At 28.5% G+C, this 18,960-nt stretch overlaps 1 protein-coding gene across 4 annotated transcripts in view; it reads right to left on the reverse strand.

The window, feature by feature from the left end:
* Positions 1-278: 278 nt before the first annotated feature.
* Positions 279-18,960, reverse strand: part of LOC107444683 (phosphatidylinositol 4-phosphate 5-kinase type-1 alpha) — a 68,293-nt gene continuing 49,611 nt past the window's right edge. For 2 of the 4 annotated variants that reach the window (XM_071183727.1, XM_043055234.2), the window contains 3 exons: positions 15,855-16,057; positions 13,336-13,427; positions 2,530-2,645 (listed from right to left, as the gene is read on the reverse strand). In XM_071183727.1, coding sequence (XP_071039828.1) covers positions 2,613-2,645; positions 13,336-13,427; positions 15,855-16,057 — 328 coding nt within the window. In that variant the 3' untranslated portion in view covers positions 2,530-2,612. Of the gene's footprint in view, positions 629-2,529; positions 2,646-10,335; positions 10,545-13,335; positions 13,428-15,854; positions 16,058-18,960 lie in introns of those variants that run through there. The other 2 variants (XM_043055235.2, XM_043055236.2) reach the window with 2 other exon arrangements.

Genomic DNA, 18,960 nt, shown 5'->3' on the forward strand with positions numbered 1-18,960 from the left:
TCTAATTAAATAGTGCAGATCTATTTTGAGGAAAAAGAATCCGAAACCGTCAAAAAAAAAAAAATTTAAGTCGTAGAAATGATATTCATAACTTAAAATATCGTCTTCACTAATTAACTAGGATAATTGACGTCACCCCTCCTGAAAGCCAATTAAGATAGATTCGAAGAATGTGAAAATCAAAAGTCATTCATGCTCTCAGCCTCCCCCTCCCCTTTTTTTTGCACACTGCACACAAGAAAACAAATATTTCACAGTAACCAACAATACTTTTGACAGCAAATCTTCAACAGCATAAAATAAATAAATTAACATTTCTCAGAACAAAATAAATTGTAGAGGGGAAAAATATGTCTTAATAAAGGCACTAATACTTCATATTTCTATCTGTTTTCCACATCAAAGATTAGAGACATTCACTAATTAGTAAACAACAGACAGAAAAGAGAAAAGTAGAGATAGAGAGCACACGTAGCACCCAGAGCACCAGGTTGTTGTTGTTTAGAAGATTATGTGGAGAGAGAGAGAGAGACAGCAAGCACTTACTATTGTATGCATCAGTGATGACTGGTTTAAACAAGTGTCTATGGAACAGCATGTGTGTGTGTGTGTCACGCTAGAGGCGTGTCTAGAAAAATAGAAAAAGAAATAAGCCAAAAGAAAACACGGCATGTTATATAAAAAGCCAAATAAAAAAAAAAGGTTTTTAATATAATACAGGGTGCGTAGACAGATTTTTTAACAAAAAATAAACACTTTTCAAGAACTTAAATATTTTCAATTGATTGCAAAAAAAAAATCAGAATTAGGTAGTAATAAAAATTATTTTTGCTTATCGTTTAAAGTTCTTAATTTATGATCATAAAATTAAACATTTTCCAAAAACTTTATATAATCATGATAAAATAACCCTAGCAACAATTATATCTTGGCCCCAGTTGGGCTAAAAATTGGCTCGATTCGGTTCCCATATGAACCTGCTCCGAGGGATCCATATTGGGACGTCTAGATTTTCCAATATGGGTCCTATGCAGAGCCAATGTCGGCCTTTGTCGTGCCAATATAGAGCCTATATTGGCTGAATAATGATTATAAAATATCAGGTGAACCTGACAAATCCATAAAGGGCTGATATTGGTTTAAAAGTAGCAGTAAAATATCGGGTGAATCGGACAATTCTAAATAGGGCCCGTATCGGCCCTTTGAACCCTTATCGACCTAAGATTCGTGAATATTGGTCCAATCAGGGCCCAAGTTATTTTGCTGCTAGGAAACTAGTTTCTGTTAAATATTGCAGAGAAAATCGTGCATTTTCTTTTTGTAATTTAGAACCACAATTGACACCGCAAAGAAAAAATATCATTTTAAAAGATAGAAAATTAAGTATTTTTTATAAAAACCGAATAAAAAAAGCACCTTTTGGGGCTCTTAAAAAACGTAAATAAAAAATAAGCACTTTTTTAAAATGCTACACACCTTGTAATAATAATGAAAGAAAAGCAAAGAGGCATGTTAGTTAGCTCCCGCATAGCCGTTTACCCACACTTTAGAAAATAAGTACATTTTGCTTAGCTTTTTTAAATCACACTGAGTAATAATCATGCACACTGTTTGTGAGGAAAAAGTCATACTTTTCATTGTATGTCTCTCTATAAATAAATATCATGTATCACACTGGTAGTGAGATTATTATTTAATAAAAGAAAGTGATTATTTTATTAGAAAAGTAAATAAAGAGTTTGAAATAAAATTATCAGTTAGGAAATGTTTAGTCAGCTTATTTGTAAGAGCAGTGATAACAAGTCTTTTCCTCCCCCCAAAAATTGTTTTGCTACTTTAGATAAAAATTAAACTATCAATTAGTGCACCTCAAATTCATAAAATATATTTCAATCCCTTTAAAGGCAAAAGTTAGCTTAAAAAATAATTATCAGAACTGCAAACTTTTTAAACTAACCAGAAATATAACATAGAAATACACGCAATTAGCATTCAAAAAATTAAATTAGCACAATTTTAAAGTGCATATACGTTACCGTGAATAACCAAAATCAAGAGAATGTAGACTTCCACCGGTGAATGTCAAAAGTATTTGATTCATTCCTTGATATTATTAAACATATACGATATTTTAATATCTGCTGAGGATAAATATCAGTGTTACTTGGAATCAAATTTATTTTATCAATTTAGAACAAGCCCTTTTTATCATCCCATATTTGAACCATTTAAACTTTTCGCTTATAGCATTTCAGATTTGTTATTGCTTTATTCTATCCAATTATTTTTAGAATTGTTGAGAAAAAAATTATTTAGAATTGTGTAGGAAATAATTAAGATCAGTTGCAAACAAAATTTCAAAGCTCAAAGNGGGGGGGGGGGGGATTCACCAAATTATTGCGAAAATTCTTTAAAACTAATTTTTACTACTCAATCGTACTCATAACTCATAAAACATAATAATTGCAGAAAAATCTTATTAGTTGGCACTCCAGAATTCCATAAAAAACAATAATAATAAAATGAACAGAAAACAAAACAAGTAATCTTTATTGAGGTTTAAAATCAAAGCATTATTACAAATATGCAAAGTATTTAGATAGATTAATTCCTCAGACTGCAAAATCTTGTTTCGTGCAAATCCCCTGCAAAAGAAAAAGAAATTACAAATATAAGTAGAAAAGACTACAACTACATTTGTAACTATTTTTTGCTTTTATAAATTAATTGCTTTTCTGATAGCAAGTAGAGTATTTTAACTCAAACTATGTTTTTTTTATTTATGTTCAAAATGGGTCAGTCATATGGTAAATTTAGTATATGGACATCCTGTTTATTGACTGTAAGGAAAAAAAATAACCCTGTTTCAGATTTAAGCGAATATTGTGTGTGACGTAATAGACAACAAGTTATAACCAAATAATAAAGAGGTTTAGTATAGCTCTGCACCAAATGTCACACTAAATAGATTTCAATGTATGAAGTTTTTGAATGTTATATTGTACAATATTAATTTAAATTAATGCATTGTGTAATGCATATACCCTATTTTTAGTAGAATCAATAAAAAAAGAGCGCTATTTTTAAGGAGGTCACTAATAGTGATCAATAATACAATACAAGTTAGGTAAACATTTTTACCATTTTACTCAAGAAGGGTTGCCACTCAAATCTGGAAAAAAAAAATCCCTTTACATATTGTACACACTAAATTAAGAGGAAACAATAATTACAGTGTTCTTGTGTGAGCTATATTGGCATAACTATATTTATTAGTTTTAATTGCTTGAAAAACTTGGATTGGCAATTTTTTGATTAATCGGAAATAACCATTTACTGAGATCTGTACGTTTCCCGACGCATCACGAACAGCGAAGTTCACATGCGTGATGTCGAACATTGTTCCCGATAGTACATCAAGTGCGCGCAAAGAGCATTTCTCCCGATTCTGACATAGATGTCTGCAAGTTCATGCAAAGAGAATTTCCAGCCGTAGGTGTAGAGTGTGGCAATGAGTATAGTTGAACTATAATAGTTTTAATTGCTCGAAAAACAGTTGAACATACTTAAATAATGCTATAGTAAATGAAATAATTTAGTATAGCTGAAATATCATCCTTGAATATCCCATAGATTATGCTTCGAGTGGTCACCATTTTTTAAAAAACGAAAATAAGAAACAAAATTCCCTGTTATTTAAGGTGATTTTCAAGTTCCCTGTATTTTCCAGTTTTTCTCTATTCTCCCAGTGGAGTGGCAACCCTGTCTAAGGCAAGAACCACCCACGCTACCAGTGTGGTACATCAATGAAATAGCATTTCCTATTTGCACATAAGTGAAAAATCAACCCCCCTTTTTTTAAAACTAGTAGGAAAAACTGTTTTTTTGTACTAATGCTAAATTATATATACCAACAAGCTTGATGACATAAGGGGCAAAAACTAGCCTTTCGATAACGCGAATTTTTAACTTAACTCGAATAAATTTGATTATCATAATGTTAAAAATCTTGTATAGCTTATAAAATATAACACTGAAAACTTAACATTACTTTTTAATATATAACTTCAACCACAGGAATGGAATTAATTGCTGAATATGCTTATAATTATTGAAAAACAACTATACTAATGTGAACAATCGAATAAAAGTTAGTTTATGTCTCAGATAGAGATTCATAAAATTTTCTCTTAAAGCAAGCTTTAATGTTTCGTAAATAATTTGTTTTTAGTTCTTTTTTTTCATTTTAAACAAAATTAAAAATAAGACCAAAGGCAGACATCCAATTGCAGATGATTAAAAAAAAAATGCACATTTCAATGATATAAAGAAAATAAAAGTTTGATTTAAAAATATTTTGTATTATACCTATAAAGTTACAAAAGTCATTTGTACATTTAAAAGCTTATTTAAATATATTAAAAGGTAATTAATTTGTGAAATTTAAGATAGTTACAAAATACATTTAAAAGTTTAGTTAAATAAATTAAATAGTACTTACTAAAATAATGGAAATGCTTCTTAAAACTCATAGCTGATGAAACGACTTTATGAAAGCGAACAATCTTTCACACGAAAGGGTTTGTGACAACAGTGTGCATTTATTTGTGTCACAGCTGAAAGGTCTTCCTTCTTAATTTACAAGATTTTTAAAACAAATAATGTTACCATATATAGTATTAAATTATTTACAAGACCCCTAAAATATTTATAGGGATGGGGGAAATCAAGATAAACATTTAACAACCTCATATACAAAATTGTTTTATTTCTAACTCTTGACAAAATTTAATTATTTCATCCTACATAAAAAAAAAGGAAATTTTAGAAGAACAAGTCCATTTCAGTTGAAGATAACTGGAAGAGCTTTAATTGCTCTATACCTGACATAGTTGTGTTTAAAAAATGCCAATCTAAATCTTGCCATTTGGGGAAGTTAGTTTCAATTGCTGCCATTAAATATTAAAGCTTAATATAACATTAAAAAACATACTTTTATTGATATGTAATTCCTCTTTTTATAAATAGATGGCATTTAAAAACTGGGTACTGTGCAAAGCTACAATAGTCTCAAAAATAATAATCTACAAGAAATGTTAAGTTACTATAAAAAAATAAGGGTTTTAAACGGGATGCTTAGTATTCTACATTCAGGTGCAGAATCACGCACTCACAAAAAACGTGATTTCTAAGAAAAAGTGATAAATCCAAGAAAAATAAATAATTAAAAATGTTCAATAAAAAATAGGCTATTCACCATATTATGAAATGAACATTGTCAGCAATGCTAGGGAAAACTAATATTGTTTTAAGAGTGAACAGCTATACTAATACATTTTTTCATATTTCCTAAGAAATAATAAAAGAATCATTTCATATCTTCGGAATTGCCTAGATCATGCGATTTACCATATTTATCAATAAAGCTTTTAGTGATTTGAGGGACCGACATATTACAAAAGGAAAATAATGTTTTTAACGACACTATGCTAAAAAATTTAGCAATACATTTGTAGCTTGTGATAATTATTTAGGTTATTATATGGAATAATTACACAAAATTTTATAAGCATAGCTTTATTAATAAAAACATTGGCATTTTTAAAAAAAACTAATTTTTTTTTTGTCTTACAATTTTTTTTGCTGTAACTTTAAAAATAATCGATAAAAGTAAACAAAAATTTGAGAATTTTATAATACAAAAATATTGCATTAAAATTTAAGAAAAAAAGTGATACGAACTGTGCAAGTTAATAGTAATTAATGTCGTTTTTCTACACCATGCTGTGTAGGAAAAAAGTTAGAATTTTTTTCTTCCCTTTTTTACTTTTGTAGCAAATCATAGTTGGCAACGAATAAAAAAAGTCATATTTGAATATTTTAAAAAGTTTCAAGCAATTTTCTAAGTAGTTTTTGCATTTTTTAAAAGAAATTCAAAAGGATAAAATGTTTTCTACGAATATTATTTTGTATCATAAGACAAAACTAAATAACAAATTATAATATCTTCATGGCTTATACCATAGACAGGAAAAAATTCCAGTAGATTTCACAAAATACAAATTTCATTATAATTGTTACATAAGGTACTAAAAATTTTACGCGTAAGGAATTTCAGGGATTTTTAGCCATCAAAAAAGAAAAACTGCAATATTTTCCAGTCATGATAGGCATTAAATATGCTTGAAATGTTGTGCATTATGTTTACTCACAATATTGAATAGTAATAGGCATTTAATTCATAAAAAATAAATATCTTTTAATCAATTTTAAAAGAGAATTCTGAATAAAAAAATAAACATTTTTGAACAACAACAAAGTTTCTAACTGATTTCTATAAATGAGGCTCGTTTCATTATATATTAGTAATATACTTAGTTAAATATTCAAGCAAACAATAATCGTGCAAAAGTTCTATTTCAATAGGGATTTCTTTTTAGGAAATTTGCTTCATTTAAGACAATTTTCTAAAATGTACAAAACCAGGAGAATTTTTAAAACACCAGTAGAACAGGAGAAACTAACAAAATCCAGTAGTCTACTGGAAAATCTAGTAGAGTTGGCAGCTATATATCTATACAATACCATGTGATATCTTTTAGTCATACTTGTAGTCAGACATGGCAGGGCTCCCAGGAGCAACGTGTGTGTTTGAACATTATCTTGCTGAAACAAGATAATGCTCAATCCCACACAGCACCGTCCTTCTGTGCCCCCCCCCCCCGATATGTTACTGAACAAGCATATTCTAAGACTATCTAGGATATCTTATTATTATTCATAGGACATTAAACATATTTTTAATGCAGATATTTTGTATTTTTAAATGACATTCACCAATTGCTATTTTTTTAAGACTCAGTTCATACACTAGTGTATCCATACTTTGCTAATTATATGTGCTATTTTAGTATTTCTAAAATAAAAATAAAAAACTCTGTTATGAGAAACGTTTTATTTAAATTTAAAAAAAAAATTTAAAATTTCACAACAAATATTTTTCTTTTTACAATGAGTGACAAAAAATACAATTTAAATCATAAATAAAATAAAAGGTACAAATTTCTGAAGGAATCTCTAACATCATTTAAAAATGATACTGTAGACATTTTTAAGCATCTTATGCAGTTTTGTATACCTGTTATTGCATAAATGTGATTGGTATTGCAGTTTTCTGCATACCTGTTATTGGCATGAAGAGAGATTTATTTTAAAAGCTAAGAAATGACGTCATTACTTTAAAAAGAGCCTTTTCTTTTTAACAATTTTTTTAAACAGAATCCAAAATACTTTTTATATAAATTTTAATCAACATATTTTTATATATAGCAGAAGATAAATACTGTTATATAAAACCTGAACTTTTTTTAAAAATGTGAATCGAAAATATGCACTAAAAAATAATTCATTAATTTATGAAAAATAATGTTTTCTATTCTTAAAAATTCAATAAATAGAAAATATATTTCATTCTCAAACAAATTTAATGCACTTACTCACTTCATTAATCAATTTTTAAATAAGTGGTTTTTAAAAAAAATTAAATAAAAGGTTAGCTTTACAGGTAATAAAAAAGGTTATTTTCTAAAACAGGGTGCGTAGCCAAATTTCGAGAAAAATAAGCACTTTTCAAGCACTCAAAAAATATTTTTAATCACTTTCCAAAAGAAAAAAAAATTATCATAATTAGGATATGTGCAGTGATAAAAATTATTTCTTTCTATCGTATAAAGTTCTAAATTTATTAACATAAAATCAACAAAATGCAAAAAGATGTTCAAAAACTTTACATAATCATGATAAAATAACTAGCTTTTGATAAACATTGCAGAGAAAATTGTGAAAATTATGCTTTTTTTGTAATTTATGACAACAATTAACATGGCAAAGAAAAAATTTCTTTTTGAAAGATAGGAAACTTACCACTTTTTACAAACCCCGAATAAAAAAAGGACCTTAAAACACTTTTTAAAAATGCTATGCACCCTGTAAAAGCATCATTAATGAAATGAAACAATTTGTCAAATTTAAAAAATAGAATTCAACTACAATATCCCTAAATAGTGAAAAATCCAAAATGCACAAGGGTTATTCTAGAATGCAATGATTATCCTAAACTTGGGCATCAGACTATATGTCTAAATGGACAGTTTAAGTAAAAAAAAGAAAAAAGAAAAAGGTTAAAACCACACATACAGTAATTTGAACAAGTTTTAAAGGAGCTGCCAACTGCCTCAAAGCGTGAAATAAAATGGTGAATTTATCCTCTTAACAAGAGATAAAATTTAACTAAAACCAATAATTTTCAGTTTCACTTAAAATCGCTTTATTTGAAATACATTTTGAAGTGTAAAAATTTTATCTGAAGTTGTAGTTATCTAAAATGTATTTTTTTACTTAAAATTGGAAGCTACAAACAGCATGAAAGTAAAAAAAATTTTTTTTTTTTAAATTGGAAAATTTCATAACTAAATGATTAAAAAATGGTAATAACTTTATACAGCAAAAGAACAATTTATTTAGTTTTTGGAAGAAATTTCATAGTTTTAAAATTTTATTTCGATGATTAGACACATCTTCAGAATATATCATGAATGAATAAATATATATATATACACACTAACCTTACAGTAATGGAAGAGACACTTTCAGTTTTTGATATTTTTGCTCAATTTCTTAAGAAAAACTTAGAGGACTATTTCGTAAATTTAAAAGTATTTAGTTCATGCGATTTTTCATACTTTTCAATAAAGTTTAAAGCTTTCAGAGGGCTGAGAGACCGAGAATTAATTACGAAAGAAAACAAGTACTTTGGAATACCCTATACAGAAAATCAAGCAATAAGCTTGTATAAATTCGTTAATCTAGCTTAAATATTTATTAAGATAAGAAAATTTTATAAAAAAAAAAAACAAATTTTTTTGTTATGTATATTTTTTTTTGTGATAACTTTAAAAACAGTAAAATTAAAAAAAATTTAGGGTAATTTAAAATGAGTTACAAAATTGTTTTAAAGTATAATTTTTCTTAAAAAAAAATTTAGCAGGATATGAGTATTTAAAGTAGTTCTTTTAAGTAATTCTTAGGTAACTAATGGAAAAAATCTGATATAAATATCTTAAAAATGCTAAAAGTTTCAAGCAATTTTCCATATACTTTTTTAAAAAAAATAATCAGTTTTTTTCTGCAGATTTTATTATGTGGTATTGCAAATTACACTACCCTATAATGACGGGACAGCAAGAATTCAATATGTATAAAATCACTATTGATTCCAACCTTTCTTTTAAAAAGTATCGAATTTTTTTCATTGGTTGCCAAGTACAACTCACAATAAAATTATGAAAAATAATTTTATTTATTTATTTTTTTGCTAACGTGCAGTACAAAAGAAACAAATTCTTTTCAAATTTCAACACAATAATTTTGTAATTTATTTCAAATTTCTTTAATTCTACTAAATATTTTTTAAAGTTATAGTAAGAAAACAAATTTTTTTTTGATAAAAATGTCTTCATAAATATTTAAGCTGGATTTATGAAATTTTATGTAGTTGTTGAAAATAACCTAAGTTATCGAAGCAAATTACAAACTTATTGCGCGATTTTTTTGCCATAGCGTGTACAAAAATATGTGTTTTCTATTGTAATGTACTGTTATTGGTTCCTTGGAAGCTTTAAACTTTATTGTAAAGTATGAAAAATAGCATGAACCAAATACAGGGTTGCCACTCTAATCAGGAAAAAAAAATATTCCCTGTAGATATTTCAGGGTGGCCACTCAAATCCGATTTCAAATTTCCCTGATTTTTCCAGGTTTTCCAGATAAAAATCATNTATTTTAAGAGGAAACACACTATCACTGAGCTTTTGTGTGAGATATATATTGTGTGAACTATACTAAATTTAATTACCGAAGAAACGTAGAGAAAAAAGGTACAGCTGAACATATTCAAAACAAATAATGCTAGAGTAAATTAAATAGTTTAGTATAGCTCAAATATCATCCTTAAATATGCCATAGATTGCCCTTTGAGTGGTCATCATTTTTTAAAAGACAAAAATAAGAAGCAAAATTCCCTGTATTTCCCAGTTTGTAAAGAAAAACTAAAAATTCCCTGTAATTTAAGGTGATTTTTAAATTCCCTGTATTCTCCAGGTTTTCCCTGTGGAGTGGAAACCCTGTAATATTTTGAAAATTACAAAACAGTCTCTAAGTTCTTTCTTGAGAAATTCAAAAAAATATCAAAACCAAAGGTGTCTTCCATTATTGTATGGCAGTGTGTGTATATCTATATACATATAAAAACATATACATATATATATACACAATACATGTATATATATATAAAGAGAGAGATTGTATGCTAAGTAGATTTTATATTTTAAATATATTTTCAACGTGCAACCATGGTAATATGGTGAAGTTGCACACAAGAAATGCAAAAAGAAATATAATAAAAATAGCTAGAAGCAAAATAGATACAATGACATTTCTAAATTTAAAAAAAAAAACCTTGGATCTTAAAATAACCATCATCCCTCCTACAAAATAAAAATAAGGAATCATTAAATATAATTCTAATATCAGTAAATTATGTGAAATAAATAAAATTTTCTTTTTTAAAAATCTATAAAAATTAAAAGTTTTGCCAAAATTATATATATATATACAAATAAATATATATCCTCCCGTTTGAAACTCTCTTACAAAGTGGACGCCTCACATTACGGATATATTTGTAATTCCCTTATTCACAACTAAAAATATTAAGCTAATGTAAATAATCGAGCATTGATGGTTCACCTGCAATCCCATATGGTTTTAAGATAGCTAAAAAGTAGCCACCAGGATAAGAAGAGTTTAAAATAAATATTATCTTATAAATGTGTAAAAGTACAAATTTCAAATTAGCCAATAAAATGAGAGACACAAAGGCAGGACTGTTGGGATTACAGAAAATGAGCAGTGAAAGTGATTATTTATTGTTTGAAGGTAAAAGAACTGAAATGTTGCTGTTATGCAAAATGATCAGAACAACACAAATATGAAAATAGGATATTTAGACAACACATTTGATGCCTGCTTTTTAAAAATTTATTTTTACTCAACGATTTATGTCATTACAACAATTTTAAGTTAACTGACTATCTTTGAAATAAATGTTGTTCAATATAATGATTTGTTTTCATTTTATTTTTGAATTGCACACCCGTTGTTCAAAATCTGCATCTCACAATAAAAACATTCTGAGGAGCTGTCTGTACACATGGTGCGCAATCTTATCTGTTCAAAACAACTTATTTCTATTACCAACATCTTCTTAACTTAATTGAAAATTGTTTATTTACTATTCTTGTTATTAAAAACTGAAATCTGAAGATGGTCTCCCAAAAATATGTGCCGACTGATGGGTTAAAATACACGATATTATTTTTAGGGCACTTTTTGTTCAAAGATCATCCATCGAAAGAAAGTGGAGCCATAGCCATACCTGCCAACATTCGAGAAATAAAATGGAGATTTTATTAGCGACATTTTTTAGACTAAGCTTTAAGTTTTGATACATCACACATAATTATGTAAATTAAAAAGAGAAATTCAAAATTGGAAATAATAAAAGTGAAGTAAAAAACATGTATATAAATCTTAACCTAAAAAAAACTTTTTTAAACCATTATTTAAACTATTACCACTCAACATACTGCAGCAGTGCTGGCTATAGCACTATCAGTTGAGGAATAAGAGAAGTATTTTTGCCATCAGAGGATATTTTACTGACATTTTTTAAAAAATTTCAGCACATACAGAGAAATTTGAGAACATAAGGGTAAACGGGAGACAGTGTTCACCACTGTCTCCCGTTAATATTACAGGAGTTTTCCCATTTATATTACAGGAGTTTTCGTTATAAACAGGAGACTTGGCAGGTATGCATAGCAGAGAGGAATTTTTTTTTTTATTGTCCCTAGCAGAAGGAATATTAAAAGAGCAAAAATGAAATCTGCCAGTCCCATCTATCAAACAATTTATTTTCTTCTGCAAAACAAATTTTTATTGTTTTACTGTTTTGCCAACTTTGGCAACTATTTGGTTTTTATTAACACTAGGTCTATGGGATGTGTCATTTGGCGCATTTAAAATTTTATAAGGAAAATTACAAAATCAGTTTGCATTTTTATTTTATCTCTCGTAATGACTTTTATCCATTGATTGAGGTAAATATATATTGAAGTCTATTTTCTTCAAAAGCTTTGAAATATTGAAATTCTCTTTGTGGTATACCTATCTCTAAGGATATGCGTCAATTCGACGCTATCGTAATTTAGACTTTTGAGTAAACATTGAAACATCACACCAATAATAAATAGCAATGTACCGACAATACTTTGATCCGTTATCAGACATCGTTCTCATAGCCAAATTTTTATACAAAAAATAAGCACCTTTTAAGCACTTTTCAAGCACTCAAAAAATATTTTTAAGTACTTTGAAAAATATTATAATTAGACATGAGTGGCAAGTTTTTGACAATTGATGGTTTTATTTACAGCGACAAAGATGATAGGGCGTTGCAAATGATGAAATTAAAAAGAGAAATCAAATTTTCAGTCACTAATAGAGAAAAAAATTGACATGTTTAGTTGGTCCCCGTAATCAGCAAAAATTCCAGAGATTTTTCAATTCTATTACAGAGGGTGGAAAATAAAGTCTGAAATTGAGGATCTCTTGCAAAATGCAGCAGAGAGGCACATGAGAGTAAAAAAATCCTTTCCACTGAATCCAACACAGTATACTCAAGTGCGGACCCGCAAGTATTTCATCAAACATGTAAAACAAATAGTGTTTTCATACACTACAGATCAGAGGTACACCGAAATAGATTGGGGTTGAATTAATCGTGAAAATGTTGAATAGGACAATGTCTTTTTGCATAATTCGTGGCGAAAATCAACATGGTAAAAAAAAAAAAATCACATTTCGAATAGGGAAAATTAATCACTTTTTAAAAATGCTACGCACCCTGCCAAATGAAACAAGCAATAAACAACTGTTGCGGATAAGCAATAATGGAACAAATGCAGAACGTCAATTGATGTCAGATTCTGAAGGTTTCAGTTGCTTAGTTCGAGTACTGAAAAGTAAAATACAAGAATATTTCATAAATATATATCTCATATTTTAATTTTTTTCCTTATAGTATATAAGTACATTGCTTTCTAAGTGCTGTTCTGTTCATGCGTCAAATTGATGCATGTTCCTAGAGATAGAGGTATATAAGAAACATCTGCAAACCTAGTGTTAAACCACCATTAAAGTTAAAAAAAGACTCACCATCTCACTTCCTTTCAATATTTGAGTTTCTCCTAAAGGTGGTAAAGAGTCCAGAGACTTGTTAATACTTTTAACAGGAGTCGTTGGGCATGCTATAAACAAATACACAATTTCATTGACTTTTAAGATTACTTAAACAAAATTTATTCTTGTGCTAATAAGTTTCAATTAGAAAAATTATATTTTTTCTCAGTGTGAAATAAATTATGACAGTTATTAAACATGGAATTTTTTTTTCTTCAAAGTGAATTTTTCAGTAGTTGAAAGAGATACCATTTTGAATAAAACCGCATCATATATCGGGGTGCATAGCCAAACCTTTCAACAAAAAATAAGCACCCTTTCAGTACTTTTTAAGCACTCAAAGAATATTTTTAAGTAACAAAATGCAAAATAATTTTAAAAGACTTTACATGATAAAATAACTAGTTTCTGACGTAGAACTCGTTTTTTTAATTATTATTATATTAGCCACCATTAAAAGATTGAGAGATTTTCTCTGTTCTCCGTTTGATTTCAGAGGGTGGAAAATGAAGCCTTAAATTTAGAATATCTTGCAAAATACAACAGAGTTGCACATGAGAGTGCTAGAATCTCACCAAACCCAGCTCAGTAGACTTGCAAGTATTTCATCAAACATGTAAAATTATTGGATCTAACAATTGGAAGTAGATTGAATTGTGTAAACGTTGAATAGAACAATGTGAAAAGCACTCTTTTGCATAAATATGTGGCAAAATCCTCACAGTAAATAAATAAAATAAAAAAAAATTGGAAAAGGGAAAACAAAGCACTTTTTAAAAACACCCTATTAAAAAAGCACCGTTAAGGGCTTTTGAAAAATGAAAATAAGCACCTTTAAAAATGCTACGCACCATGTATATTAGCAGGGGTCTGTCTAGGTTTTTATGAGAGGTACCTATTTTGCGAAAATTTAGACATCATTTGTGAAAATTAAAAATCATATAAAAAAAATCAACACAAAAATATGATAAAGTAAGACAATATTTACAAAAATTGTCACTACACATAAAAATCATTTATGATTGGAAAAATTTCTATACATTTTCCCCCATATATTCAAAAATAATTTTGCTATCGTAAAATGTTGGGCTTAAAATATTATCCAAATTTAAAATCATTGTCCATAGTTTAATTTCAACTTTAATTTTAAAAAAACAACATGCATTTAACAGTATTTGCACTAAAAGTTATTTTCATTATGAGAACATTTCCCAAGGGGTCATATAGAAAAAATTTTTACAGAGAAAAAAATGTTTTATAAAAAAAATAAAGGTCTGTTAGAGTAAATTTAGAACCAGTTGAATGTTTAAATTTCAACTTCCTGTAAAGTTTACAGTCGTATAATTAAAAAAAAAAACGGGGATACAAAAAGTTACTTACGGGGAGGAGAATCTTAGAACATCTTTTTAGAAGCATTTTCTGAAACTGTAATTTTTTCTATAGTTGAATTTGTGAAGGTGCAGCTAAACAGTAGTAAATTTGCCTCGTACAGACCCTTGAATAGTATATTTTTAGTGAGGTATACAGCTTAAAAGTATAGTCATACATAGGAGAAGAAGGCTAGCTTTGACAGACCTGTATTAAACCAGCCTGCCAAGACTTGATGCGGTCAATGTGAATAAAGAAAAAAGTAACATTTAGGACAGAGGCTTTTGTAATGGGTTTTCATCATCCTCCTAATCACTACTGGGGTTGGAGAGGAAATAAAAAGTTCTCTTCTTTGCATCTCATGGGCAACGCTTGATGCTTTGCTAAATCTTGAGTGCATTGCTCACCCTGTAAGTTGTTTTTCTGGTACAGCATACTACACTGATCAGTTCCTCACGTTACTTACGCATTCGAAGAGCTGAACTTTATCTTTCTATATTCTTTGGTAATAATTTATTTTTAATAATATTTTGATTATAATTACGTTCATAAAAGTTAACCAATTGTAAATGTAAGTTTTAACCGTCTTCTACAAAAATCCAATTTAAATTTTAAAAAAAATCTGATTTAAATCAAACAGGCATGCTTCAGCTAAAGAAAAAAGCTGAATTCAACAGTGGTAACAAAACTTCAGAAACAGTTTTTAAAAATTACAAATTAAACTAGAATAAAAATTACAATTTACAAAAATTTTTATATTAAATAATAAATAAAATATTAATTGAAAAAAAATTTCAGTTAATTCATTTTAAATCATTTTTTATTTTTCAAAATAATTTCTTACTCAGAGGGAATCTGAGTATTTAATATTTTTTCCAATATTGAAATTTTTTTAAAAATTTTGAATTAAAGTGTTTCATTAGACTTGAATGCAACTAAACCTTTTTCTGTTTCCTGTAAAAAAAATCAGTTTAAATAAACTGAATAAAGATAGAAATTTAAAATTTTGAAACTTTGAATTTTACGTTATCAGGCTAATGTTAAACCTGCAGATAGGCCAAATCAAAAAGGTTTTTCAAAATATTATCTAACTTTGGTATTATTATTCAGAGACTGATAAAACTTACCAGCATCCCCACTAGAGCTAGATTCTGTGAAAGAGGGCGTTCCTTCTGTGTGTGTGGGAGTAGAGCCCTCTACACTGTGGGGTGGCGTCCACGTTACTGTGTGCAACGTTGAACCAATGCCAGACGTACTGGAACTACTTGTTTCAGACACACAATCTGCTGCTGCTGCTGACTCTGCAGTATGGAAAGTAACTTGTGATAAGCTGAAATAAAATATCTAGAATGAGAACAGATTTTGATTTTCCTCTTCAAAGCACTTGTAGTGTATCTACCGCTACAAAAATACAATTCCAATTCACTAGTATATAAGACATGTTAACACGATTCTGTGGTGGGGTACCTTTACATAGACAAAGGTTGACATTATCGATAATTCTACCCACATTGGTGACCTGGACATACTTCGATGGATGGTCCACATTGTACAGTTGACTTACTACTTGTGACTTTATTCACCTCCTCACACTGTTGCCACTCAGTCTCGATCACGTACGACGTATTCACTCGATTGCTAAATGCAATACAGGAGCGACCACGATTGTGAACTTAATACAGCTCTCCCAGTTTCGCACAAAACAGCAATGACTTAACTAGAGGGGTTCCTGCTCATCGAATTCTATCACAGTTATAATTCTGGAGGGGGAGTACTGTAGTGTGCCTACCGCTACAAAAATAAAATTCCAATTCACCAGCATATAATAAGATTCTATGGTGGGGGTACCTTTAGATAGACAAAGGTTGACATTGTCAATAACTCTCCCCACAAACTATAATAAAGTGCCTGCTGCCTATTAAAATTAAGTTTGATTTGATCAAGGCTGGCATTTTGCCCAGAAGAAACTTATTTCTTCTGGGACACTAGAAACTAAAAATGGCCTATACAATTGAGCAAGGAGCCAAGAATTTCAAAAATGTTGATAACCAGCAAAAATTTCTGATAAAAAAACATGAGCATTTCCCCCTGTTTTTAGATTTTTTTCTTCCCTCTTTGAAATTTTGTGGAATACATCCATGCATAAACTTATTCAAATTTTTGGAATGCTTATTACAAAATTATGAAAAAAGACTTAGCAGGACATAATATATTATAATTTAAAAAAAAAGAAAAGAAATATTAAAATAATAAAAATCTAGAATATGTGTAACAATGCATATCCCTGTTTAATTTCAAAGTATCATGTTTTTACAATTNTTTTGATTTGCTATACGATCACATAATGCAAGAGGAGCCTTCTCAGACTGTTGTTTTGCACCTGGAAGAGTTTGCACATACTTCTGAGAACGACAGTTTTTCTGATGTTCGCTATCTTCTGCATGCTTTAATAAAGCTTTTTTACCATTGTTAGCATAATTTAATTTTTTTCCACAGAGAAAGCAAAAACAATGACCCACTTCTTTTAATTTTCTACACCACTCCACATGTAGAATACCACCTGAATCTTTTTCTTGAAGCCACTCCCATTTGCGCTTATGTGAATAATATGACTTTACTTCTAAATTTTAGGAAGAAATAAACGAGAAAAGATATTTTCCTGAAATAATTATCGAAAAAAAAAAAACATTTTTAGCAATGTATACATATATTTTATTTTTAAAATTTTTTTTTTTCAAATTTAAAATTGAATTTCTGAATTTGATATTTTTTAATAGGACGGAATTCCGTCCCCAAGACGGAAGAGTGGCACCCCTGTATTAGGGATTTTTATCGTCATCAAAATAGAAAAACTGCAATATTTTCCAGTCATGATTAACATTGAACCTGAAATGTTATGTATCAGTCATAATTTTGAATATTAACAGGCATTTAATTCATCAATGATAGCTAAAAGATATATTTAAAATTAATTTAAAAAGAGAGTTCTAAATAAAAAAAAGTTTTGAACTAATTTCTATAAATGAGGTTCGCTTCGTAATGTTTTAGTAATACTTCTTCAAATATTCAAACAAGCAATAATCTGTACAAAAGTTCAATTTCAACACCGATTTTCTTAGGAAACTTACCCAATTTCAGTGAATTTTCTAAAATGTACAAAAACCAGGAGAATTTTTATTAAACAAGTAGACCAAGAGAAACTGGCAAAATCCAGTAGAGTTGGTAGATATGTAATTATTTAGGCAAGAAATAACAGGATTTTTCATCACTGTAAACATATGCCTACAAATATTTGACCTAATTAAATGGCCAAATTAATTTTTATAAAAGAATGGTTTTACAATAATTACTAAGAGAAAAATAAGAGCACATTTTTCTTTTTTGAACCCTGATGTTTTAAAGAAAAAAAGATCAAGCATGATTTATAAGACTTTAAAGGAGAAAGTCAGATAAAAAGCCTAAAACTCGGATGGAGGTAACAAAACAGTGTGAAAATTACTTTGTTTTGATTCTGTTCTTGCAAATTTAATTTTATAAAGGGGATTATTTTATAATCTAGTGATTTTATTACTGTGGGCACAGCATTTATAACACAAAATTTGAAACGTTTGTGTTTTGTAGAATTATATAGATAACTTCACGTCTTTAAACTTACCTACAAAACATGGAATCTATATTAGCCTGGAACAAATAAATTACAATAAAATGCTTTAAAATAGTTTTCAGAAAAAAAACAACAACTTTAAAACACAAAAATATGCATTTAACTATTTATTATTTACAAGGAAAAAAAATCTGAAATTTTGTAGAGTATTAGAACTATTAAACATTATTCCTTTTTTTTAAAAGTTTAGCTTTTGAAACGTGCTCTTCTTAGCAATGTAAATATTGTTAAAAAGGTAATACATACAAACAATGTAAGATAAAAATGGTTTATAAGGAACTCCTGGATATAGTGAACACAAATATTTTTTGTGGATATAGTGAACCAAAAGAGAGGAAATTGGATATTATGAACTTTTTTCTGTCATCCACTAATTTTTCTTCTTCATTTTGGGGTAATTTTGAAATTTCTACATAAAATACATATACAGCTGAAAGTCGCATATCCGGAATCGGTGGGACTTTAGGAAGTCCGGATATTGGATTTTTCCGTATAATAGACCCCCCAGGTAAACAAAGCTTAAAACAATCTGAATCTAAGAAGCAAAAAATAAAAAAACGTTATTTTTC

This window comes from Parasteatoda tepidariorum, chromosome 7 (genome assembly GCF_043381705.1).
Source record: "Parasteatoda tepidariorum isolate YZ-2023 chromosome 7, CAS_Ptep_4.0, whole genome shotgun sequence".
Classification (NCBI taxonomy): domain Eukaryota; kingdom Metazoa; phylum Arthropoda; class Arachnida; order Araneae; family Theridiidae; genus Parasteatoda; species Parasteatoda tepidariorum.